We start from the raw sequence: 27479 nt of genomic DNA on the forward strand, positions 1-27479 counted from the left end.
CTCCATCGGCGGTGGTGAAGGGCTTTGAGGGCGCTTGTCCCCACGCCACTTCCAGGGCTGAGGCTGCGGGGGCAGAGCAGCGGTTTTCGTGGCTGCAAGCAGCCCTGGGGACCCAGCTGGTGAACAAGGTGAGGGGGTTTTGTTTCTTTCCCCTGGGGGCCTGGCCAGCCTCCGTGCCAAGCCACGGGGGTTGCATGGAGCCTCCTCCCATTGCCCTCCCCATTGCTCGCCTACAAAGGTGACACAGGGTGAAGCATCCTTCTTCCATTGGGTTGGGACGCTTTTCTGCAAGGCTGGGTGGAAATCAGGGGCAGGCTGAAGCTCAGCAGAAAACTTTGCAGTTCTGTGCTAAATTTGTAGCCATGAGGACTAAGGGTGCTTTAATTCAGTGAGTCATCGCTTGCTCTTATACAAGAGTCTGTGGGGACAGCTTTTCTGGCACACATCGCGGAGCTGAGGTACAAAGGGGAGCTGCTGTGGTGCGTAGCCAAAGAACTGGTCCCAAAGGCCTTTACCCCAGCTGGAGGAGCTTGGAAAGGCTTTTTCTCGCAAGAGGCGATTGATAGCCTGGGACCTAACGAGAGACCTGGTCAGGAACGACAGTGCTCAGCGCAGGAGGGTCCTGCCCACAGGCTGGTGCGGGGAATGGAGCCATCCTGGCTGGGCACCCCATGGGGCAGGAGCTGGGGTGCCCCAGCTTTGGGACATGGGAACATGGGCAGGATGGATGTGCCAATGGGGCTGGGAGAGTTGAGTGGAGAAGCTTGTCTTTCTCCTCCAACAGGAAAATACAGGATTTCAAATTAGAGCATGCTTTCCACTCATCTTTTTGGGTTTGTTTTTTTTTTTTTTTTCTCCCCCTCCCTGGCAAGTAGAAGCTTGTAGTTTACTTTCTAGAGTCAACGCCTAAGTGTGTATAAGTAGATGATGTCTGAAGGGAGGAGCTTTAGAGAATGCCGACGTTAGCTGTGCTTTTCAAGAAGTTAGCTACTGTTGAAGTACCTGGCAATATCTTACTGCAGTTAAAGGTTTTGAGGATGGATAGTATTCTCTAGACCGCAGAAATAGCAGTAAGATGTGCCATGGGTCGTGTTACCAGTCTCTTGCTGGTGGTGGTTTAGTGTGTGGCATTGCAGGGAAAGCCTGTTGAAATTGAGGTGCAGTTCTGTAAGGTCCAGTACAGATGTAATTCAGAACACAGACCCTCTCCAAATAGCTTATGCTGTTGATTTAATAAATGACAGTAGTGATTTTCTTTTGGCCTGCTTTTGGGTTTGCAGCTACTTCATATAAAACCCATTACATAGCTACAATTTGATAAGGTCTGAAATCTTGTTGTCCATGTTGGGTGGTATTTTTGGTTTTGAGAAGATAGCCAAGAAAATCACTGAGCAAAGCCCTTGAAAAATTGGTGCCATCTGACTCTAACCTGTACTTTAGTTGACCTACTTCAGGTCTAGAGGTTGGGTAGGAGACATCTTCAAATGGACATTTAACATGAAGAGTTAGAAGTAACCTTAATTTTCGTTGCATTCAGAATAAGCAAATGGTTGCATAAGCACTCAGTAAAGCTCTATTAGATGAGTGAAAAGCAAGGTGCGGTGCTATGCAAGGCAACCAAAAAGAGGCATTCATATAGACTATCTTTTTATCCAGTAGCATTTTGCATGAAAATTAATTACATGTAAATACATAAAAAGTTAAACTGATGTTCACCTAATCTTCATTGCTAATTGGAACTCCAAATAGCTGTATTAAGTTTGATAACGGGCTGATTGACCTGAGTAAAGCTTGCGTATCTCTAGGATGGAGACAATTGAATTATCATTCAGAAAAATGTCAAGATGATTATATCATATCCTGTAGTTCATGGATGCTTTCTGCAGTAGTATTGCCTTTAGTTTTCAGTAGGTAGCAGTAGGCTCAGTATTAAAGTTGCCACGATTATAATACAGCCTTTATGGATATAGGAATAGGTTCAGGGAGCGTCACATCCTGAACTGCAAGTCAGACTTGGAGACCTGATCCCATCCTTCCAGGCGGGTGATGAAAACAAACTAAATTAGCTGTCAGCTTATTTTTTTTTTTAAATGTTGACTTGATGTCCAAAACCAGCACATATAACAGCAGCATCCTTGAGAAGATGAGCAAAAATGATGGAAAACACAAACTTATACATAAATTTCTTGGATTCAGTGTATACTTGCAGCTGAGAGGAAGCCTTAGGCCACAGGGCACAAAGTGACACATCTTTGTAGGTGGTCCAGAGCTGCAGTTTTCAGACAGGCACTCAGGTGCTTTTTGTTATTCATTTTCCTTTAGAAAAGTTTTAAGATCTCAGGTACACAGGGTAAAGAGCTCTGAAAGTTCTGCAGCAAAGGCAGCTGCAAGAGGATAATAGGACTGAGTCTAACTGGAATGTTTTTGGCACTTTTCCTCTAAATAATTAACAATGCAGTTTTGCTGAAGCTGAGCCATTTTGCTGAGATGTTTGGATTTCAGGGGGGGGTTGATAGATTCTGAGATTCAGGATGGAACCCTCATCATCTACCACCCCAGGTGCTAAGAGGGTGTGTTGGGCTGAGGAAGGGAGGGAAAGGGGAGAGAAATAGAAAAATCTGTCCTGTTCAGTCTGTTGTGTCCCATATTGAGTTTCCCTGGTACTAGTAGTACCTGTAAAGCTTCCCACTTACCAGGCAGAGAGAGATCCCTAAAAGGTAAACTAAATTTAATTCTCAGCTCAAAAAAGTTTTTTGTCTTGGGAAAAAAATCTCTGATGAGCAGCTGCTCCTTCTTAGGCAGCTCGCAAACTTTGGGGCCTGCCCTGAAGGATAGTATTGATGTCTCCATATTCAGAGGTTTGACAGGAAAATGTCTTTTACCACATTGGCAGGAGTGATCCCTTGGGTAGGAAGAGCTGATGTTAATATCTAAGAGAAATCCATGTTTCGTGGCTATATCGTACCAAATGCAGCACACAGTAAAATCTTACTAGGTTGGAGGAGGTTTTAGATAAAATACGTTGTCAGATTACTCCAGCAGCTAAAATAGGGAGGAAAATAACAGCTCTGTGGGCAATCTAGTGATTGAAACTTATTGAAGATGTCTTCAGACAGCTCATCTGAAGACATAGCATGCATGCTTTTAAGGTAAGACATCAGAGGCTAAACCTCCAGGGATAAAGACAGGGCTGCAATCTGTCCTTGTTTGAGAGCCTGCCGCTGAAAGGTGGTGCCGAGGAAGGCTGGACCTGAAAGCTGGACGCCTGCAAGGACGGTGGTCCCGTTGGATGCAGATACCTGGATGGAGTGGCTGGACAAGTGTTTGTTGGTGGACAGGCATGTTGGGTGCCTTTGTTATCCCAGTTCTCGGGGTCCTGCCAAAACCTGTGTTCAAAACTATGTAGGAAAGTGGTACCCAGTGTAAGCAAGTGATGTCTTCTAGGAAAAGCCTGGAGCTGAGCATTATTGCACAAGGCATGCATTGCGTGTTGCCAAGTCTTTGTCCCTTTGACAAACCCAATACATTGGTTTGGTGTTTCTTCAGCACAGTGTAAATAAAACTTCTGGTGATGAGGCTCATGCCTTGGAGTCATCTGAAGAGTCCTCATGAGCAGGAAGCCGTGGCTGGCACTGAGTGACCCTGGCTACTTACAGTGACTGGCTTTCAAAAGGTCTTTTTCTAAATTGTTGCTAATGTGCAATGAGTGATTTTTAGTCCAACATATTTCATAAACTTGGAAATGAGACTGAAGGAATAAATTTCCCTTTTGATCGCTGTCAGAGAGTTTCAATAGTTTGTTTATCGAATCTGTACCAGCTCTTCGGTGAGCCTGAGAAATGACGGTTTGGGGCGTTATCTACTTTCCCAAGCCTCCGTTTGCACCAGAGCAGTATTGTCTTGTTCGCTGGGGACAGCAAACATGAGAGCGAGTTCTTGGAGCAGATGCTACTGCAAAGGTAACTGCGCTGTCATTCTTTTCAGCTGGAAGTGTACTTGTAATTTTAGGATTAGATTTGGGTGGAAATGTTATTTGACTTGTTTATAAATATACCCACATGGCAAATTCTTCTTTATTTTTCTTAATTTTTTAAAAAAATAAATGTCCTCTAATACAAAAGAGAGGGCAGACAGAGGTGGCTGAAGCATTGCTTATATCCTGGGTTCTCATGTTCATCAATTGTAGCTTTCTAGTCTTCTAAATCCCCATTTGTAGTGGAAAAACCCAAGACACAGACATACGGATCTGGAAACTAATGCAGTTCCAGAGCCTGCCAAGCTCCTGGCAGCCACCTCAGGTCTTTTGTCAGATGATTTCAGACCCATTTTTTCCCCCAGTGAGTTGCTTCTTAATCCTTTAGAGTCCCTGCCATTTAGGGAAGATGCTCTGCAACCTCAGGTAGTCATCAAGAAGTCAGTGGATTTATATCAGCTGGTGATCTCATGGCAGTTAAAATAGTGCTGGGTGCTGGGAGGATGGGAAGATCGTGAACACTTTGTCTGGAGCATCCGTACCTCCCATCACCATGACCTGGCTGCGGGCAGAACACCAAGCTCTGTCTGCCTCACCTCTCTGAAAAGTGGGGATGTCAGCACCCGCGGTGGGTGCCTGGTTGAAGTGCTTTAAGGTCCTGAGACAGAAGGATCTACACATTGTTGTCTGCGTATTTTTCAAAACCTTGTTCGTGTTCTTTCACCTCTAGCATGTCTGTGTTTAGCACTAAACAAGCAATGCATGTATTGTGGCTAACCGTTTATGTAATAACAGAGTCATTAGTTTACCATCTTCAGCCTGAGCAATACCAGCCAACGAGAATTCTGAAAGCAAATGGTGTCCTTCCACCCTTCGGTCAGCATTGTCCTTCCTCCTGTCCTCACCCACAAACAGGAGAAACTCCTAATCTCTGTTCTTGATAGTGGTGTTTACCATCTCTCAGTCCAGGAGTCTATCATACACTCATAAGTATAGCTCTGGGAATTATTTCAGGAGCCCACCCCCTTACACCCAGTAGGATATCCCTCGCCATTTTTGGCAGAGTTTGCCTATTCAGTTTGTAAAAGTCTTCAACATGGGAAATTCCACAGGCTCCATCAGCAAACCTGCCCAGGGTTATCTTTATATTGGAAAATAGCCTTCCCTAATGCCTAAATTAGATCTTCTGTGCTGCAGTTTGAGCCTGTAAGTTCCTGTTCTGTGCACTGTCATTGCAGAGAACAAATCAGTTCTTTTCTATTTGCAGCAAGCTTTGATGTGTTTGCTGACATCAGAGCAAATCTGATCACTTCACTCTTCTCTCACAGGTCCAGACCTTTGATTATTCTTGTCCTCATCAAAGTATTTCCTTCAGTTATCCGAATTTTTTGTTCCAAGTGCAGATGGCACAGATTTGGGTTTTTTTGGTAACACTAGTTTGTTAGATATATATGAGTTCGACTAAGGAGCATGTTTGGTTGACTGAAGTAGCTCATGAGCCTTGAAAACTTTCTTTTATAGACTTTGTACTATCTGGCAAGTTGCCATTCTATTAATTTCTTATGTCCTTATTTCACAGTCTTGCTGCCCTAAGAAATCAAGTTCTTATTTTTGAAGGTTGAGGCTTCTAGGAGTATTGGTGATCACTTGTTTTGTTTCCTTTTGAGATAAATGCTGTGTTCTCTTTCCCGTTTCAGATGGCAGCAGTTGATCAGCAAGGGCATAACAGAGTACATGCATAGAAATCACAGGTACGGGGGGGAAAAAGTCTAAATGTCAAAAAATCACACGATCAGGTAAACTCTGGATTCTCCTTTAATGTCTGTGGTAGTCGGACATTATCTGACCTGTTCCCCGTGGGATTTGCTTCTATGGCTGCTTTGCTTCCCAGCCCTTTTGTGTAATAATTTTCAACCTCTCTTTGGTAGTTTACAATGGATTACCTATGAGGTCTCTGCAAAAATAGGTCTAAAAAAAGCAACCTTATTGCCATTTAACTGAACTGTGCATCTGCAGTGCCACTGGAAAGCTTTTAGGAACTGAAGAGTGAAAAAGGGTTAAACCCCCCCTTCCTGTTGTCCCCAAAGTCCCTCCCTTTTCTAAAGTAAATAAATGCTGTTCATATTCTGTAGCTCAGCTCTAAGCCCCTTTCCTGGAGAAGCACTTCTCTTCAGCCTCAGAGTTTCAGCAGAAAAAAACCAGTTTTAGATATTTGGATTGTGATCCATCAGTTGGGATAATTACTGTTATTTAAGTTCTTTGATGTTCAAAACGGACAAGATCTGGTAACCTTTACTGTTACCTGTTTATTAAATGGGGTAGTTAAGACCAAGAATATTTTGTAGGATAAGATTTTTTTGAGAGCAGACGATTACAACCCCCCCCATTTTTTTTGCTTCTCTGAAAGTGGAGGATGTTTTAACAATAAGCATATGTTTTTAAATAATACCACGTGAAGAACACTAATATGTGCCTGGAGTTGCACTTAAGTCATTTGCCAGACTATGCAGGTTGTAAATGACTCCCTGTCACTTTGAAAAGCTGCTTTTCTACATCCTACAATAAAATAATTCACAAGGTCACAGAACATTTGCAAATACTCACAGGGTACCATTCATGCAGAATGGCAGGTGAAGAAGGAGTCATAAATAATTACAGAGTCTTTTCTTTGCCTTGGGTGAGCTTGGGATCGGGACGTGGTAACTAGCTGGCAAACGAAAACTGGGCTAAAAATATTTGCATAAATGATTTGTTTCATGGTCATGAATGCTGAATACACTGGGAACCTTTACAGCCGCTTTGAAGATCATTTGAAGCATATAAGGATAAATTATTTAAGTAAATGATGTGCATCTAGCAATTTGACAAGATTTAGGTTTTGCTGCTCTAAAAGGCAAGTGCTTAAATATCTTTGTAATGTGCAGATGAAAAATCTTGACTTATTTATCATACGAAGTTTGAAAGAGTGAGAAGGTTTGCTGAGCCTCTAGGAAGTCTTGTAAATCTCCTGTAATGGGGGGCTTGCCATGACGCTACATATCCAGGTGCTTTTATAGAGTCCTTTTCCGAGGACTGAGATTTCAGTTGGCAGAAATGAGGGGGGATTTACTCGGGCAGAGGAGACCTGGTGGTTTTCTTCTTGTCTCCCTGTCAAGACAGAACTGATGTAAAAGGCGACAGTCGAGTAAGCTTAGGGATGTTCAAGAACCAGTTGCATTCTCCTTATTTACTTGCCTAATTTAGCTACAACTAGTGGTATTTTGGTGCTAGCACCCAGGCACGTGCAGGTTCCCAACCCACCCTTGGTGGCTCAGCTGAATTTTAAGCATGAGGGAAGTGCCTTGCTGAATACTGGGGACTGGCAGTCCTCACATATGGGGAGGTGACTTGGAAAGAGCTCTTGTAGCAATGCTGAAAAACAGCGGCCGCTATTTAGCAGTCAGCATTTATTTGCAAGCCCTGAAAAACTCCGTCATTTATTCTGATTTTTCTTGTTTTGAATCCTGCTCTTGGTAAACTGATGGCTTTCAAGAATGGTCAATAAGAGTTAAATGCATTGGTTAGAGGCGTGTTTTCTTTAATGTTTTTTAGGAGTGATGGGAGTAAACAGATGTGTATGAAGAAAGTTGTCTATAGAGAAACTTCAAAGTTTTGCTTAGTCTGTAGGAAGCAAATCTGCAAATTGGAGCTGGAATTAATCAGTGATTTTTTTTTTTTTGTGCATTTCTCATAAGCAGACTGTCGCTGGCATGCAACAATGGCTTTGGTATTCTTTTGGAATAACTTTTTTGATGTTGTTTGGGAATTAAAGCTGCTGTACCTGTAACTCACTTCTAAATATGTAATTTCAAAGAATACCATAAATTTCTTTGCCTGTTGGTATTGCGGGCTTGAAGAATGATTGAACGTGAAGTTTTATTAACTGTAGCCCTAGCAATTTCAAAGATACCAGTTGTGCTGGAAGCTTTTCTGACAGGTCTTATTCATAATGGCCTGAATGTGTCCAAGACGGTGTGATCTATAGCTTTTAATCAGCTAATGGATTGAACCTCACAGTGAAACGTGGCTGTATTCAGGCGGGTTAGAACAGAAAGGATTTTGCAATTTTACAATTTTCAGACTGGAGCAAGTTTCTGAGGGAAGCAGCAGCATCGTTCCTGGCTGCCGGGGAATGACAAAGCAATGTTATAACACAGAATAAGAGGTTGCGTTTAGCTCAGCTTCACTGAAGCCTTTGTAATGGCCTTTGCCCTTGTCCTGTTTTAGGATTTTGCGTCTTTATATGGCTGTGTTTTGGTCAGGCTATGGGTAAGGGCAAATAAGGCAGAGCAGAGGGATATTACCAAAATTCAGGGATGGAATTCCACTGTAAAGCTTCATAATCTGTCTTTTTCCCCTGGTTTGCAAGTTCAAATAGGTAAAAAAGGCTGTGTAGAGGAACAGGCAGTGTTTGGGGTCGCCACATTTTCTCCTGGTCGCTGCAGTGCCGGGGTGGGATGTGCTGTCGGGGTGGTCCAGCGGCGGGAGAGGCAAGGAGGCACGGCCGGGATCGGCACCTCTGAGTTCAAATTCAAGTATGTGGGGTGTGCACCCCCGAGACCGTTCAGGGAGATACACGTACACATAGGATGTCTGAAGCAGTACGCTGGAGTCTGTACGAGTTCCCTTGTCAGAATTTTTTCATGTCTGAGAGTTCTTCACATTGATTAACGAGGTTGCACATTTCCATATTTAGTTCGTCTGTCAACTGTTTCCTTTTGTCTTTTCATCCAAACTTGCAAGACTGGGGAAAAGAGAATGACAAATCAGGTTGATTTAGGTCTTGGGGAGTAGGAGTCGCTAAGGGATAGAGAGGAGGAGTCATTCTGCTTTGAGCAGAGTAAGATGAAAATTGCCCTGTAAATAAGAATTCACTGACTTTAACGTGTGTGTGATGAAGGCCCCAAGCTCTGTGGCTGTAGTCACAAGGTAAGATAAGCCTTTCTTTTTTCTTTTCTTTTCCCTCCCCTCTTTCAAAAAATAGGTGAGGTACTGACCTCAGGACTGGCCAGCACTGCTGCAGGGGATGCCCTGGGCGCAGGTGATGCTGTTCACAGCCAGACTTACTCTGGTGCAGGTTGAAGCTGGCTTGCCTGCCCTTCTGAATTCCATGCCTCTAGGGTAAACCAGACTCTCTTCCCTTTAAACAATCTCAGATTTCGTAAATGTTAAATGTGATATTCACACCTGGCATTGCCCAATGAAGGCACTATATTTCTGGTTTAAAAAAAAAAGCAAGAGAGAAAAAGCTCCATTCCTTGGTAATATATTTTTTTTCTTTTTTTCCTTTTTTCTTTTTTTGTTTTTTAAAAGAGGAGTGATGTTTTGTTGGGGTTTGTTTGTTTTAAGAAGAGGTTTATCAATCCCTGCAGAGTGGGGAGCTGAGATGACTGTTAGAAACACAGGCCTGCAGAGCTGTCAGGCACCCAGACATCCCATTTAAGTAAGTCACGGAGAGCCGTGTGGTGTTGCTGGTGGGGCTGGGAGCATCCTGACCGGCTCCCCTTCTTGTCAGGAGCAAGGCAGCTCTGTGCAGCAGCTTTTTTTTTTTCCCATCCCCATGCACAGAGCAGGGCTGAAGCTGCCAGGAGGACTGTGGTGGAGGTGAAGGAAGAGGAGCAGGTTCCTGGGGTCTTCCCTTCGCCCAGGGAGGCCATGGTAGCGCAGGGCATCCCCTGGGGTGATACACGAAGCGATGGGTCCCTGGGGGGACAGGGCTGACCCCCTGCCTGCTCCCAGCCCTGCGCACCCCTCCTTTTCGGCAGGGTGACGCAGGAGAAGGGGTCGGTGGCGGGGAGCCTTTCTCTCCCCATCCTGCTGCTGCGCTGGGGTAGGTACCGCGAGTGAGTGTTTAAAGGGATTATTTTACACGCTGTTACTACACAAGCTGGGACATGATTCAGCCCCTAATTAAAACGCCATATTTAGGAGCAATCTGCATACAAGGAGGGCTGTTTTCCCACATGCAAAGGGCTTGTGCTTCAGCGTCGCAGGGAGACTGCCTGGAAAGACAGATTTTAAACTCTGCGGAGAAACTTCTCTTTGCAGAGCATCACCTGCGAGCAAAGGTAATTTGTGCTGGAGGACTGGCCCTGCCAGCAGCAGAGCTGTGCTGAGCCTCGTGCCTTACGCTGGAAGATGCTTTTGCAACAATGGGTGGAGGAGGAAAAAAAGGAGGAGTAAAGTCTTGTTCCACATGGGACAGGAATGATTCACAGCCTACCTTTGTTATTGCTGTGACTTAGCACTTGCCTTGCCCAGGAGGTATGTGACGCTAAGTTTGCCGCACGCAGACATGAAGTGAAGTCACTATATCAAACTGCTTCACTTCAAATGGGAAGGGGACTGGTGGGTGGCAGGGAGAAGATGGCACTTCATGGGGCTGCAAATGTGACACCCACGACCAGTGAGCACACCAGTGTCACACTCCAAATCTGCAGCAGATCCTGACGTGAACCTCCTCTGCCTTCTGCAAAAGCAGTCTGTAAAAAAGAGAGTAAGCAAGAGTTTATTTTATGGAGAAATTAAAAAATTGTCCAATATAAAATTCTCTTGAGTGTTTGGAATGGGCATATCACTCATTTTGATGAGCTTTCCTGAGAATAAGCCTTTGTTCCGTTGCTCTCAGTGTAGTGAGTGATCATTACGGATCTCAGACTTGATATGGCAGAGCGTAGGGTGACTTGTTCGCATCCCTTCTACTGGGAGAATTAGTATTCCTGGGCTGATTAGCCACTATTTCGGTGGTAAGCCATATGAAGAAAAAGTTTTGAATATGTTTTGATTTTGGCTTATTATTGCTTGTATCAGAAAATGATACACTCTGCAGAGTTTGGCAGTGATGGAGGTAGACTGGCTGTGAGCTCGGGGGACCGCTGGTGATGGGGAGGTAGTCGGGGACCAGCTCATGGGTCCGAGGACACCCCAGTGCCTCCGCAGCGAGGGGGATGCCCATGCTGGGACCGTGCATCGCCCCAGGCTGAGCCCAGCCTGGACGTTGGCCTGCGGGTTAGAACGCAGCCGGTTTGGGTAGGAGCGAGCCTACTAAAACCCTGCCTTGTGCAGCCGTTGTAGCGGCTGCACTTAACACTGCGTGAGCATGAACGCCTGGCTGGGCACACAGCTGCTCCCAGCATCCAGGCTCCGACTCCTTCTGTAGTTAGGAGGTTCCCAACCCTCCTTGCCGGATCCTCCCCAGCTCCATGTCCTTCCCGGCAAGGAAGTAAATCTCTCTGTGAACTGGGGGGGGGGCAACCGAGTGGGATGGAGAGCTGCCAAAAAGCTGCATGGGTGCAGGTTGAGCCTGGCAGATGTCCTCATGGGCCTTTGACAGCGTGGGGGGGGGGGGAAACCTACTTGTCTATGACAAGGAGCAGGTGGGTAGATATTGTCTGCAGCTGCTGAGGCTGGTGCGTATGGGGGTGCTGAGGGGGGAGGATTTGGGGAGTCCAGGGCTATGCTTCAGGACCTGGTGAATCGAAAGCCCTGTCTTCATAAGTAGTTCTTTTGGGGTGTTCTTTGAATTTCTCTTAATAGCACTCCTAAATGCACCAAATGAGTAGCTCTTAACACTGGTTGAAGCCAGAGCTGTGTACAGTAATACCTTTCCCAAACACGAGATAAAAAAATAAATAAGCAGAGCACCTACCCGAGCCGCCGTGTGCTGGGGAGGTGTAATCCAGCCCTGCCTGTGCAGCCTGTCTGTCTTCCACCTCCGTGCTACAGACATGGACAGTGAACCCTCATCCCTCAAGCATAGCGGTTCTCCTCCCATGGTACACACCATCTGTGAGAGACCGCGCTGTCAGTCGGATAAATCTTGAATATTTACACTTTGTGGGAGGGGGTGGTTTGGTGTGTTTTATTCTTTTCCCCTAATGTGTCTATCAAAGGGATTATTCTTCTTCTATACGATGTTTCCGCAAGTGGAAGTTCCAGCAGATGCTCTCTTGGCTGGTCGCTGCCGGCTCCAGCTGCCCCCCGGGAGTTGTTTTTGAGGGATGGCGTGTTGGGGAGGTGAAAGGAAATCCATTGCCATGGGAAATTAGCAGCGGTGGGATTTGTGCTGGGGCCATAGGAGGGTTGGACTCCTCGCCATCCCTGGAACTCACTTAGGACCAGTTTTTAGACAGGCTTTCCGATCTGAGGTTCAGGGCCCAAACTAATGTAGGCGTGTAACCCCCCCAGTGCCTGTAATGGGAACTTGTTGCCTGAAATATCTGGCTGGAAACTGAGCTGCGGGTTGGGGGATGCTGGGGAAGCCTCCGGGGAGTCACAGGGAAGCTCCATGGATGAGGAGAGTCAGATGACAGGTCCCTTTGGATAAGGGATAGGGTTGGGCTAGAGTAGGTGGTTATGGGGTCATCCAAGAATGCCTACGTGATTTTTGGCGTAAATGTCAAGATTCGTCCCATTTAAGTTCGGGCACCTGACCAAAGCTTTGGAAGGAGGAAGGAAATTTCCCACCACTGGTTCTGCAAGAAGCAGCCAGGCCTCCAGGTCTCTTCCCTCGGCTTTCAGGGAGAAGAATGTGTGGAAAACAAATACGGTCTTCCAGCTGTCGTCCTGCTTGGGACTCAGCTAAAGATGCTTAGAAGACGTTCTCCAGGAGAGCCGGGGCTGTGGCGGAGATGGTGCCTTGGGGCTTTGCCCACGGGAGGGAGAGAGGCTGTGGTAGCCAAGTTTTTGGTTAGCCCACCCTCCTTGGGGGTTCAGAAGAGAGAAGCCTGAGCCTGACGGAGGAAGGAGAAGCAATTGTTGGAAGTACAGTTAATCTTTCTTTAATTAGAAGACATGCTAAATTAAAAGCCCTGGGAGTGATCCCACAGATGTCAGCTTACTGAGAGATAATAATTGGTGGGAGAATCTCATGTTTTGCTAAGCTTCGTATCTGTGTTTGATAGCATTGTTATGCTTCTACGTACTTTGTTTAAACTGAGAGAAACTTGACCCAAATAGAGAGCTCAAGCTTTGTGTTCTGTCTTCTTCAGGACTGGCATTGGACAGGTTTACTTAAACAATAATGCTAATGCTAATAATAATAAGCATCGTCATCATCTATTGTCTATAATTTTGGAGAAAATAGCAGCTAGCTTTAGAAAACTTTGGAGAACAAATCTCTTTCTGACAGCAACTGTGGACTTAAACTTTTGACAGCAGCACCTGCGGGTAAATTTCCAGGAGGATAAATCTGAGCTGTGGGAGGCAGGATGTTGTTTGCACAGAGCAGGCAGTCCCTCGCTTTGGGCATCACACCACAGAGATGCTCCGGCTCTGCTCAGTGGTAGGCAGGCAAATCTGCTGTCTCCTTTGCGAAGTATGGCAAGAAGTTTTTCTCATTTTATTCTGGGGTGTTTTAGAAAATTCCTCTCCTGCTTTGGGGGTGAGGGCTGTCTGTTAAACCCAGGCTTCGTCAAATCCTCTGTCAGTTCTGCAGGGTGACCTGCTGCCGTGGTCCCTGTCCAAGTGCCCGTCTGCATCCCTCACTGCGGGACCCGGGCATGGCTCTGAGTTTATCTGAGCACAGCTTTGGGGTATCCCATGTGAGCACACAGCAAAAGGCAAGGGTCAAGTCCTGGGTCATGAGTCACCTTTCGTATATAAGATTTAAGCCAGCAATTATTTTTTTTTTAATTTTTTTTTTGAGCGTGGCAAAGAATCTGTACTTTCCTTATAGCTAATAGGAAACACCAGCTCTTGCTTTATGAGACATCAGTGTTGGCAAGTCTGCACCTTAAGCAGAAAGAAGTCCTGTTTCACGCACAAAAGGAGAGTCTCTCTGACTATCCGTACGGAAGACAAGAGGAGCACTTCCACTTCTGTTGAGGGAGGCGCACAAGGGTGGAGAAGATGGTGTTCGTGCCTGGGGAGCGCTCAAGGTGCTGGACATGGTACAGCCGGTGACGCCTTCACCCTGGGCATTCTGCAGAAAAAAGCTTGTGGCACATGAGAAGGAAGCTTGTGGATGTTTGTGGGCTTTTGGATTGTGACTTGAAAGCACTTTCTATTACAGTGTGAACCTGAGCAATGGCATTAGAACAAATAAAGATAATCATGGCAGTTTTATTGATGTAGACATAGTTACGAGGAAATAAAGACCGTTCTTTTGAAACAGGCTTTCCGATACAGTAACACAGTCAACCCAGCGCTTTCCTGACTTAAACCAATTTTACACTTATGTTTACATCAACTGTGATGGAATTATTCCCAGTTTACATCGGTAAGTGAGAGGAAAATCAATCGCAGCGTATCGACCTCAAAACACACTAATTACTTGCTGCCCAGAGCTGGGTGAAGGAAAGAGCTGCTCTCCACCTCCTTCCTTCTCCCTGCTCCGCGCAGCGGCCGGGGATGCCTGTGGTTTAACTGCTCAAACAGCAAAGTTTTTCTGCCCCTTCAGATAAGATTTTTTTGAAAGATTCTGACTCTGGAGCCCTTCTTTTGGTAGTCAGCACCGTGGCAGAGGAAGGGCAGGCTCTGCTTTCACAGGCATTGGCATCGCCAGGTCCCACATCCCAGGGAAAAGGAAAATCTTGGGAGATGCTGTCGGCGTCTCCCATTTGCTGTGCAGACCCGGTGGGGGATGCTGGAAGGAGCAGCCCCCAAGAGAAGAGTCCTGGCAGAGCCTAGAGCCAGGGCTGGAGGTTGGTGAGTGGGACCGGGCTGGTCCCACGGCTGCTGCAAAGTGGCACTGGAAAACTGGGGGGGGTTGATCCCGGGGCTTCATCCCAACCTCAGAAACACCACCCCACCACGCAGTTCTGACTAGCATATGCATGTCCCTCACCTTTCCCCCACTCCCACCGTTTTTTTGTTTTATTTTTCCCAGAGAGAGGGAGAATATCTGACAGTTTTGGGTTTTGGGTTTTTTTTTTTTTTTTAGAGTTGTTCTGAATCTCACTCAACTGTGAAGTGAAACCTGAGGTTGTACCCAGTGTTACGCAAATAGTTAACCCTTCTCTCAGAAGCCTGTTTTTGTGCGTGGCGTACCTTCAGGTCGCAGAAGGGTGCTTTTTCTCTCTGCACTCAGGGGCTTGTGGTCTGGCTCAGACGTAGGATCAGATACAAGTAAAAAGAGATCAAGACATCGATTCAGTACAGCGCATGCATTTAATCCTGTGCCTCCCCTTAACAACAATGCTAATACTTGTAGTGTGCCTATAATCAGTATTTAACATCTGAAATTTAAGTGTGTGCTTGGCTGAATCGGCACCCGATTTTAAATGGATGTAGGAGAAGGGGAGAGGAGTGCTGGCTGACGATCAAATATTACAGGTGCTCTCATCTCATCGAGACCTTTACATCCGTGTGCTCGCACCGACTTGGGTACGCCTGCCTTACACCCACACAGCCGGGTGGCTCTGACAGCGGCACATCACCCTGCTGAGAGCCAGGGGGTGGTTTTGGGATGCTCTGCTGGGTGGTGGGAATCGTGCACCTCGCCGAGGTGGTCTCCCGTTCCACCTCCTGTGCTCGCAGAAATGGTTTGCTTTCGTTTTTGCGTTGGCATGTGCTCTGGTGGACAGATCCGAGGCACGGCGCAAAAAGCATTCCAGCAAATGAATGGCCGCATTCTTTCTTTTAAAAGCCTTCAAGAAAAACTGTTATCGGTAACCGTATAGCCTGTAGAACAAGAGCTGTATTCACCTTGTGTTTATAGCAAAGGCTGCTCCACTGTCCGGAAGGTATGTCTTCCCTTTTCATTTCAAACGCAAGGAAGTCCTTTTTTGTGAGGCAGTTGAGAAAGAAAACCACAGAAGTTTCCTCTTCTTTCAATGCGCTCTGCCCAAAACACACTTTCAGGAAATACTTGTTCTGCCTGAGAAAGGAGAGTGCTGGAAGCTCTGCAGTTCATAGCCGTGGCACAAAACGCGTGAAGCTAGATCATTTTGCAAGCTGTCTAAATGCAGTCGTCAGTAGACCTAAAATGAAGGAAATTAGAAGGCTAAATACTCTTGAGTAGCTGATAACAGTAATTTAATGAAGACATGCCAATAAGCAAGTTTTTCTCTAAAATAGCTCATTAAAATATTGTTAGTCCTGCTACTTTTTGGAATGCCAGCCTGCAACTTCAGGCTCCTTGTGTCATTCATACAGGCTTGTCCTAACGATTTAAAACATTCGTTACCTAGTTAAAAACATTCATGTTCATAGCTTTTTCTCTCATGCTTTTCCTTGGGAGAAGAGTGCAGGTTTTCTGCTGAGTGAAACAAACTTTGAGGTTTTCATGTGTTTAGGGAGGCGGCTGCTGGCCTGGCTTTAACCAGCAGCAATGAAGAAAAGAATTAACAGATAAATTCATCTATTTGCTCTAGTGGGCAAAGGCCATTTATCTGACTTTCGACTAGAGCACTGACTCTCTGTCAGTTTTATTTTAAAGTCTTCCAGCATTTCGCATTCAGTGAAAAGTCCAGTGTTAAATGACATAAACCCGACATCTCCTTTTCCAGTCAGCCATGCGATCCGATTAATTGTTTGTATAAGTTTTGTGCAAATGTCAACATTACGAATTGACGGCGCTTCGCTTGTCCATGACTGATGATGATTGATGTGTTTTGGCACGCCGTATTTGTTCATAATTCATGAACTTGCCTTTCTGCCTGGGTTCGTATATGGTCAGAGTTTACAGCTGTGTAAATCAAAGCGGCACTTGAGCAGTCGCCGTCCCTGCTGACCTGAGCCTCTTTCTGTTAACGATGAGTTAAGATTGTCTCATCTCATTTCCAGATGTGACGTTTGCATCACCGTGGGGCAGGGAGAAGGTGCTCGTGGTAGAGACGTGGTTTGTGATTGCTAACCTCCTCGCGTTTGAATTTGCACCCAGCCCAGCTGGCAGAGCAGTTGAAGCCAGGGTTGGACACGGATGTGAGCAGACAGCACGCCGCCAGCCTCTGCTTTCCGACAGACAGATCTGTAGCGTGTTTTGTACATAGGCTATACACAAGGAGGCTTGGTAGTGAAAAAAAGAAATGTTCTGGCGTCGCAGAGCCCATTTCTGCTCTCATTCTCATTGCAAGGTCTATGCTGATGGTAAGCTTTGGTTTTAGCAGGGCTTTCTTGCTTTTGACCCAGCTAGTGACCTTCAAAGTGCCCAAATCCACATAGTACGGTCTCTGGACAATATTCCAGCCAAATTACTCATCACAGCGGTACAGTCCCTGAAAGGCTTTAAATGATGCATTAAGCAATGCAGTAGCATCTGCCACATGTGGTTCCTCCTCTTGGGGATGTTTGCACGCGGGCAGCTCTTTGTTTTGCTTTGTGTTTTGGAAGGACAGGGATGCGCGCGTGCACGTGAGCGAGAGAGAAGCGCACGTTGCTTGTGTGTGCACGGATGGTGGCAAAGAGGTGTACCTGCTGTCAGAGTTGCAGCATTGACCTAGCAAAGCCTTTAAGCTCGTAAGGTGCTAACAGTGCCGGAGGGTTCAAGGAGGCACCTTAAGTGCCTTCCTGGACGACAGCGCGATTACTCAGCACCTTTCAGGTCCGAACCGTGGGAGCGAGGTGAGGAGATCTGTGAGTGCTGAAAGCAGTGGAGGGGAAGCAGCGTTTCTTGTACAACGTTTCTTGTACAACGTTTCTTGTACAGCCTCTAGCCAGCAGTAAACGTGGCGAGGAGTCAGCAGACGCTCGGAGCAAGGGCTCCATCCTGTAGATGTTTAATGCTGCGGGCAGCTCCACTGGAGCCTGTCGGACTGCTCGTTGGATGGGACCAGGGCAGAAGGAGCCTGCAGCGGAGGGGGAGCGCAGTCCCTATGCTCCCCACGCCTCCCCGCTTGCCCACGCACCCGACCACGTGGCGTGGTCCCGCGGCACCGCAGCCCGGCTCCCATGCCTGGTGTGCGGCAGAGCTGGGAAGGGGAGAGTAAAGCTGCCGAAACCATCCCAGCCGGGGCGAGCTTTTGCTCCGGTGACAAGCAGGAGCGTTGCTGTGACAGTGACGGCGTGCGTTACCCTCCAGGTTCACCGTCGAGGTGGCGGGGTGACCTCCCCATCACATTGTGAAGGCTGAACTAACGTCGCTGCAGACCGCGTGAAGGGCTGCGCAGTGTCCGGGGGGGGATGCCAGCACTTGTGCTGTGCTGCACAGTGTAACAGCTACACGTGTGTGCAGACAACTCGGTGTAAATACGTGGTCTTGTGCGCAAACACCTCTTTAAGCGCTGTTAGCCTTAATTGGCAAGGAGGCTAATAGCACTGAAGGTGCTTGGCCTGAAGGAAAAGGAAGGTGCAGTCTTCTGTACATTGGTTAATTCATGCAAAGATTACTGCAGAATTTAAATATGTCCTTAGTCTGTCTGACAGAGATACATCTGTGAAGAGGAAGATTTGCCTTAGCAAATTCACACGTGGGGCACAGGTGGGTTTTGCTTGAACCATCAGTATTTGGGATGCAGGGATAAACTGCTGTGGATTTGACTTGTACCTGGGAAATAACACTGAAAATAGCCCATCTACCAGCTGAACCTAGGTGCTACTGTGACTGTTGCTGATTTTATTATATTATCCAGAAGGTCCTGCTGCTGCTGGTTGCATTATGGTAGGCACATTTTTTTGCACTGAGAAAGACTAGCTCCTCTCCCCACAAGCCCAGTATCTTGTGGGCAAATGAGGGGTGGGAGAAGATTGGAGATTGGAGGTTCACACAGACGCCTTGTCTTGTCCAGGGCCCCTTTAGAAGTTTGTAGAAGTGGACCCCAGTCTTTCCCATTTCACGCTAGTGCCTGAATACCAAGATGAGATTTGTTAATGACAAAGCAAAACATCATGACTCAGGGAAAAGCATGACATCCCTCACACTGACAGAGGTAATGTAGTGGTTGTAGTGATCCGGGGCTTGGTGTTTCCTTGAGTATAAAGAACCCGAGTGGGTTCCTTGCCACGATTAACACCTCCGAACCAACCTGGTGTACAGCAGGAAAAAAATATACAGATTGCCAATTATTCTAGAACAGAGACAGTATTTCAAAGCCCATTTGGATTTGGAACAGTACCCAAATAATTAGTGGAGTGTTTCTGGGTCTCTGCATCCCCCTGGGAGAGTGAGGAATAGCGAAACAACATTCTTGTCAAGGTTCAAGATGGTACAAAGCTCTGCATCAGTGGGTTTGGCTGGCAGAAACCTCAGTTCAGCCCGTTGTCTCTCCAGTAGCTGCAGTTCCAGCAGCAGTGGATATGAGAGACCTGTGGGAGATGCTGTGATGCAGAAGTGTCTCTCAGGGAGGGGGCAAATAAGAACTGTATTTCTTCTTTTTTGGCTAAGGGAGAGGGAAATACTTTTAGAAGGTTATGCCACTTTCCCCAGTATTTGAGTTTCAAAGATCATTAGTCTCTTGGAAGAAAACTCAAAGTAGCTCCATCAAGAGCTGGGAAATTAGGAGACCAAAGGATAATTTTAACTCTATCTAGAAGTGTAATTCTTTGGGCAAGGACCATTAGGATGACCTGTTTCCATCCTTTACCTTGGTGGGGCATCTTCCTTGAGTGCAGATGACATTACTGCTGAACTGCCTGCTCAGTATATATTTCTTTGTATTATCATAGTCTTGAAAAAAAAGAACAAAAAATGAAGAAGAGGCAAAAAAAGCTGGCTAACCCAGCCACAGTTAATGCACCGCCATGGAATTTGTGTCAACAAACTGAGTGATTCTGAGGTTATGTTGCAGTCCATTGTGGAGATATTTAAAACCTTGTCGGTGGCAATGCTGGGAGAAATAAAGGGTTTAGAAAACAGAATATAGCTTCATTTGGCATGGAGTAGGTACGAGCCATATGGAGTCCAGATGTTCCCGGTGCCTTCTGAAAAGGTAACAAATCCAGAGTCACTGAAGGAGGAATTTCAGACTAAACAAATGAGAAAAATATGTGGCCGAACACAACAGAGCTTTTCAGCACAGCAGTCTCTCCTGCCTCTCTCACCTTCTCGCTGTTGCCTTGTTTCGGTGCCTTCTGTGGGAATTTTTTAATTTAAAGTAGCAAAACCCATGTCTCGATAGGCAGAATAATGTCTCAGCATCTATATGCAGTCTGAAGCTGGCAAACAAGGCGAAGGGCTCCATTTTGAGGGATAATAAATAGAAAAATGTTTAATAGGTGGAAATAAATAGAATAAATAGAAAATGTAAAGCATTTTTAAAAAAAATCCATAATTTTCCCACTCTTTTCTTTCAGTATAGGCCTCAATATTTTATCTTTAAATCCTCCATGCTGAATTGTAACTTTTTATCAATAATACATAATTTGCATTTGCAGCACATTACCTCATTTGCATTTTACTTGTCAAGCAACTTGAATACAAAGAGGTAGAGGCCCCAGCTCTGCAAACATCTATATGTATGAGTAACAGTTCAATTAAGCAAAGATATACATATGCATATGTTTGCAGGGTGGAAGCCTCTGTGTTCCTCCTGAGGTAATTTTGGAAGTTCAGGGTTTATTCAAGTTGAGAATAGAGTCTATGTCTCTTGATAGCCAGAATACTCCAAAAGCCATTCTTCATTAAATGAGTGGATCTGCCTTGTGTTTGCATGGAAAACAGGTTTCCTGATAATTTGCTTTGCTTTACATGAAGAAGAAACAAGGGATGGTGGGAATAAGTGTGACAGCTAGCGCTTAGACATTCAGGACCATATTCCTCAAAATCCTGCACCACTATTGCCTAGTCTTGCACCAGCTGCCTTTTTATGCTAAAATTACCAGATCCTTAAACTTTGTGTTACCTCTGGCTGTGATATCTGTGCCAGCAGAAGCCCAGTGCATTAGTGCGGATGTAAAGGCAAATTATGTCTGTTGTCAGCGTAATTATTTTGCTTAAGGTGGACAAGGTGAAAAAAGAGAGGTTGAATTGTAACATTGTTCTTTAGTTGGTTGCGATTGTGTAAGTGTTAGGAAAAGCCTGCTTCTGTAAGCTGCTTGTCTAGCTGTGTACTAGGAAGATTCTCCTATCGCGTACCTGCTCGAGGAGCGTGTCTGGCAGGGGATTGTGCCTTGTAGCGCACCTCGCCTTTCCCTGACCTTCATCTCGGGGATGGATAAACCTAATCTGCAGAAAAAAGGGTGAGGTGTCCTGGAGTGGGCTCCTTGTAAAAGAAGTAGCCCCAAGTTTGAAGCCAGCAGCCTCCACCTGCCCTGAGTTTGTATGACGGAGTAAGTAGAACTGCAGTATCTTCTTGTCAGGTTCACCTTGTCCAAATTAAGTGAGGAAATTGGTTTTCTTGAGGCACACTCCCAGGATTTACCCTCATTAAGACTTCCTGCTAATGTGAGCGCTCAGCAGTATTTTGCCTTCGCAGATTACAAAGCTAATGGGTGAAGGCTGCGACTAATTAATGGCCTCCTCGGTCTTCCATGAGCCGAGAAAAAACACCACTCAACTGGGAGGATTCGGCCTGACTCCCGACATTTTGCGCTTCTGGATAGCTCTTGCTTTGGATGTTCACGAAGCGCAGGTACCACGGGCCAACCGCACCCCTGGTGTAATGCCGTGTGCGGGCGGGAGGAAAAGCCGAGGTGGTGGCTACCTACCTATCGAGAGGGTCAAGCCATCAGCAGGGGTCCTTTCCCTGCGCCGGCTGCCCTGGTGCTTTCACAGCACCTTCCCAAAAACGACAGCCCCTCGCAGAGCTATGGATCGCCCGGCTCGTCTGCCCGCTCCCAGGGACCGCTCGGGTTGCCGAGCCTGCCCGTTTTTGCACGGCTGGGCGACTCGGTGGGGTTCAGCTGGCAGCTGACGGGGAGACCCCGTCTCCAGCCGGGGAGCTGCCGGGAGCAGATGGAGACAGGCTGGCGCGGTCGGGTTGTTGGGGGCACAGCTGGAGCCGGGAGAGGACGTGCGTCTCGCTGGTCTCAGCCGGAGGGAGGGATGGAAAACATCTGGAGTATTTGCTCTTCCACGCCGTCAAAGGTGCAAAAAGACCAGCCATGTGGGTAATTCTCTCCCAGTCTGCGCCACTCGCGTTCCTTTTTGTTCTCTCTGAACGAAAGAGAAAACGGCAAAAGAAAGGAAGGTGGCGTAAAACACGAGGGTCAAAGTGCATCTTCTAGAAAACAAAATAAAGAGTTTTCAAAGAGGTGCTTTCTAAGGTTTAAAACATTTTTCTTTCATGTGTGCTGTGCTGCTTTATTAAGATGCTTTGAATCTCAAGCTGGAATTTAAGTTATGCTTCCCTGTCTACTTAAGCAAGGTGTTGTTTTGTTCCTACTTTCAAAGCAGTTGGTGTCAGGTTTGGCTTTTTTGATGTCCAGATCCACACGTGCCGACATTGCAGCAGCATCCGGCTGCCGTTCCGCCAGGAAACTGCACGCTCTTTTTACTCCAGGCCTTAAATCAACAGTTTTTCTGACATTTACGCTGTTTGTTTACTACATGCATGCTCCAAAAACATCCATAAGGGTCTGTTGTGGTGTAAGCAGTCTTCAATCTACCTCATTTTGGCCTGGAAGTGTTTACCATCTTAAGGTTATGAAGCCTTAAGTTTTCACTCGGTCTGTTTTTGGTATTAGCTGAGAGTGCCTGAGCTTGCAACTACACATGGAAATATGTGGAAGATGATCAGAAGGGCAGTTTAATATCTGTTGCTTTTGGGAGTACAAGTGGGGCCCTGTTTTCTGTGTTAGTGGCATTCAGGGAAAGAAATGCCATTAGGACATTTTGCTTCTTGTCTAGCACCTTCTCAGATTTTCTTGATTTGTTCTTCAGTTGTTTCACTGAGGTGAAGTTTATGCTACTGATCGTGTGGGAAGGTCAGAGAGGATCATAAAACAACTGAAGAATTGCTATTGAGGACACAAACGCCAGTCTAGATTCAGTCAGCCCTGCTTCTGACCTCAAATAAACATGAGATTTGGGATGTATGGACCCGCAGGCGGTTCTTTAGGTGTTAAAAAAATGACTGCAGCCGTGCCGTAATGCTCATCACCCTATGCTGTTGGTGAACCTTGCCCTTGAAACGTGTGTTCTTCGTGCTTTGTAACAGTACTCTTAAATAACTTGTAATAATGCAAACATTTTTACCTGGGATTAGAAGGAGTCAGCAAGCTCCGCCAGAGGATTTTAGCAGTAGAGCTGGGACAGGTGATTCAAGGAACCGAATTCATAGTCGCCAGGAAGTGCTAATGATGGTGATAATGAAAGACAGCGCTTTCCCTTGGAGATTTAATGATGGCGAGAACAAACTGAAGGCTCCCAACCTTCTTGCTGTCAGGGTCCTTAGAGACGCCAGGCAAATCTTTGCTCAGTGCAGCAAAGAAAAAGCTCTTGGACATCAACTGTCCCGGAGTTCTCCGGGGTTTTGTGCTGCCTGTTAGAGCGGAGAACCTGCACAGTGACCCAGATGGGCTATTTAATGAGATGTTCCTCTAATGAGGGGTTATCATTTTAAAGCCGAGCAAATAAAGGGTGAGATGTAGTTTCAGATGCTTCCTTTTTTGGGGTTTTACTGGGTGTTTGACTGTCCTACTTAAGGTGAACAAAACTCTGGCATTGCAGAGCAGTATTTCACAAAAGCAGATTTGTCCCGTGTTTCCATATTCCCTGGAATATTACCTGGTACAGATGGAAAATTGGGGGCTTTTTTCCTCCCATTAGAAGGTACGACTCTGTAGATGTTCAGCCAGAGAAAACGTGGCTAACTGTACATTGGAAACACGTCAGTGTGAAGCTATCCATCTCAGTGACACAAGGACAAGGAAACACAGTGGGTGTTTGGGTTTCTTTTTCTTGCTTTGTTATTGTTTTTCTCTAGAATCAGGGACTAATCACTATAATCTTCCATCATTTCTGCTTTCCTTCCAACTTTCTAGTAGTTCTTGCAGGTCTCTGTCAGTTTTGTGAAAAAACTGGCAGTGGAATAAAACCATGTGTGGTAGTGCGCGTGCGCAAGAGAACAAATTTAGGATTGCAGTAGTAAATTTAATCTGGCAATTCCTAATTTTAGAAGACTTGACTTTGTGACTCTAACTTTCCTTTGGTGTGGTTTGGGCATACAGTTAACTAAGTTGTTCCAAAAAATTACGTTTTTTGATTGAGTCGTGTGTGGAATATGTTGTAACTTAAGTGAATTACCAGCCCAAAAGTATTAATTTGTCTCTATATTTTGTTACCTATAGATTGATGAGTACAATCATTTTCCTGCATGTGTGTGGGTTTTTTGAGTTTTTAGGATTCTTTGTTTTTTATTTAGTGCATATGTTAAAATAGTGCAGTTTTTGTCAGCCATATAATACTGGGCTGTGAAGTTTAATTTTAATCCAGGTCATGCTCACACTGGTCACTTAAACTCTAGTGGATTGCTAGTAGATGCAGTATATTATAAGGTATAGACTGCCTTTGTCATTTAGGGGCATTTACATTGCTTTAAACATTCACTCTTTTTCAAAATCAGCCTTCATAGTTTACAACCTTACGTTAAAGACAGATAATATGTGTACATAAAACATTTATAGAAATATTAAAATTGTAAGAACAGAAAGAAGGAATCCCTTCACGTCACATCTCATTTCCAGTTGGTAAGCTCCTCGTCTATTAAGCAATGGCTTTTAAGTATCCCCCAGTTCTGTAGCACAGCTCTATAAAACCTTTACTTGAGCAAAACCCAGTTATATGAGGAGACAGATTTATGGCTGTTCCCCCGTGTGCTTGCTTGTGGGCAATTTTGCTGTGAATACCGTTTCCAGGGGTGCAAGATGGGGCTGTATTCTTGCACGTGCGAGCGCAGCGGCAGCCCGTGATTGCTGGGGACGAGGCGTAGCGCGGGCTGAGCCCGTGTCGGTGCTGCCGAGTCCTGCCGGCATGGCTGTCAACAAGGAATTACCGCCTCTGGCTGGCAAAGCCCGACCGGCAAAAAGCCCAGAGTCTAGGTGCTGTCACATGAGCAAAATGACTGCTTTTTGGTGTCTGTATTGCTGCGGCCAGGATCTAATGATGCAGCTTTTTATCTGCCTGTGTAGCTGAAGGCGAGGAGGAACTAGTCCAAAAAGCCACCTCTGCTTGCAAAACTTCCAGTGTAATTTCCACTTTTTCCAGGGTTTTTCCCCCGTACCTTCTTCTGTTCAAGTTGCATCCCTGTCATGCTTGCCAAATGTTTCCAACCCCCTTTTCTGGGTAACCCTAAATACAACCCTCATAACAGCCTCGGAGTAAATCCTTGCATCTCTTACCAATTCATTTTATGTTATACCCAGGATTTTCTGATACATTTGCTTCTGACAGCGTTTGTCTGTCTGTACCCTTCATGGATTTTCAGCTTTCTTGTCTGTATATCAAGGCAGAAATAACATTTTGCGTTGAAGACTTGTAGTTGTCAAGAGTTTGAGCCATAGATAATTTTTTTAATGGGTGAATCTTATTTAAGATGCTAAGCACAAATACCCTCTTTTCAGTTGGTGAAATTATCCCAGTAGACTGTGAATTACGGACAATTATATAAACTGCGTCACTTCTTCTAAGATGGAAGCTGTGTTTTAATTACATTTCTTCCACTGTAGCAGGCTGCTAATCCTATCTTCTTCCAGTGTTGGATCCAACTGTTGGCCTTTATCAGTCTTGCATGTTGCGTAGGATACCCTTGGGAGACTTGGGGACATCAGGAACGGCTGGATTTTGAAGGGGACTGTTGTTAAACCGTATATTGTTACATTTATGTCTGTTTTCCCAGTGAAGTCGATTGCAGTGTCCAGCTATAGAAGTGAGCGAATTTTTGCTGATCTGACACCAGCCTTTATGTTGAACCCTGTACTTAAATCTGCATTTGCTTTAAGTATTCAAGCTGCAGCTTGGTATAAAGGCTTGATGATGTAATTATTTTTGTTGGCAAGCCTAACACTTCAAGATGTTCCAGAGTGAATAGTGATGGAGTCTGTCAAGTGCTTTCTTGAAATCTCTGAAGTTTATGATGAGTGAATTTTGCCATTTGGTGCTTTCTTCAGTGATTAGTCTTACAGTAAAAATCTGGTCAACACATGAGCTTTCAGGTCAAATTATTCACTCGCTTCCTCTTTCAGATTTTCATGGATATTTTTCTTTCATGTTTTTTACTGAAATGAGTTCCTTGAGTTCACTAAACAAAAGTTTGCTGAACTTGATGTAAAGTTTACATAAAACGACAGAGGAAAGCGCCTCTGAAAAAATTTCCGGCAAATTGCATTGAAGCTTGCCATGGAAAATGTTGCCAGCCTCCGTTTTGTGTTATCAGGACTGCCCGTCACTGAGGCTGCGGAGGCTGGGTATGGCTGCCAAATGTTGTTTCCAGTAAAGACTAACAAACCCCACGACGAATTTTAGGTTAAGTTACTTGTAAATGCTTGTCATCCGCCTGTGTTTTCAGCTGGGGTGGTTAAACAAAGGCTTTGCCGAGATAAGTGTGTTCTGCCGTAGAGCAAGAGGTCTTGTTTGGATGGGCTGCGCGTCTTCTGGACGGCTCCCTTGGCATCCGCTGCTTCCCGTTGGGATTTTGGAAGTGAGCGATTAGCAAGCTGCTGATGAGATCTAGTTATGCCCAAAAAAGAAAGAGAGAGGGGACTTCATTTTCCTGAGCGTTCTGCTCAGTGGTAGTCTCAGTGACTCTATTGGCGTTACTCCTCATTTTTCACTGTAGCGTTGGAGAGCTTGATCTGGTACATTATTTTTATGGTAGGATTTAAAAAAACAAAAAGCAGATGAGTTGGCAAATAAAAAAGTCCTGCCATCTTTGATCTTTATTGTGCTGATGATAAAATCAGTATGAGTTTTGCCTTGTCTGAAACCTGTTTCCTATGGACTTCATCTGGTTAAGAATATTCTGCTAAATCAATGGTCAGGTTCAAGTCATTTATCACTGTCCCTTGGCATTTTCATTAAACTTTTTCTTAAGAACAAGAGGGTAGTGCATTTACATCTTTAGAAAAAGCTGGAACCAAGGAAATGCTGTGACATCCAAGCCCAAATTTTCAAATTGCAATGCTTCATATTAAATTTAAAATTACCATGTTTTACACAGTCATTAATTTCTATTAGGTTCCTTGTGGCATGTTTGCATTCAAAGCGTGACCTTGATAGGGGTTACTTCATTCTGCAAAGTGCTTGGGCTCGCCAGTCCCACCAGCCAGCTCCAGCAGTGAGGGGTGGTGGGACCGTGCTCCAGCCCTTGGCCCACAGCCCCACTGGCTGTACCTCTGTTCCCAAACCTGCAGGGTTTTCTCTGTGTTAATGCCGGCAAAGCTCAAAGTGTTGGAGCGATTTAAGAAATAATAATAATAAGGTCAGAAGGATAGCTTACAGAAAAAGATCTCTTGTCCTGGGACTGTTGCATGAATCACATTTGTACTATTTCATATTTTTATCAACTCTACACATTCTTTTCCTAGCGCTGAATTATTTTCATTGTCTTCCCTTTTCCTTGCAAACGGCATGAGCTTTTCTTTGGCATTCTTCTTTATAATTTTTTTTTTCTACAAAAGATGAAAGAAAAGCAGAAGGCTTTGATAGATTTAT

The 27479-nt window shown here is 45.4% G+C and overlaps 1 protein-coding gene across 3 annotated transcripts in view; it reads left to right on the plus strand.

Moving 5' to 3' along the window:
• Positions 1-27479, plus strand: part of BTBD11 (BTB (POZ) domain containing 11) — a 176403-nt gene that overhangs the window by 55135 nt on the left and 93789 nt on the right. The window contains exon 4 of one of the 3 annotated variants that reach the window (XM_010585357.1): positions 25858-25873. The exons of the other annotated variants lie outside the window; for them this stretch is intronic. Within the exon in view, the coding sequence (XP_010583659.1) occupies positions 25858-25873 (16 nt within the window). The remainder of the gene's footprint in view (positions 1-25857; positions 25874-27479) is intronic. 3 annotated transcript variants of the gene reach the window in all.

The sequence above is a fragment of the Haliaeetus leucocephalus genome, unplaced genomic scaffold (genome assembly GCF_000737465.1).
Source record: "Haliaeetus leucocephalus isolate CR32 unplaced genomic scaffold, Haliaeetus_leucocephalus-4.0 Scaffold101, whole genome shotgun sequence".
Classification (NCBI taxonomy): Eukaryota; Metazoa; Chordata; class Aves; order Accipitriformes; family Accipitridae; genus Haliaeetus; species Haliaeetus leucocephalus.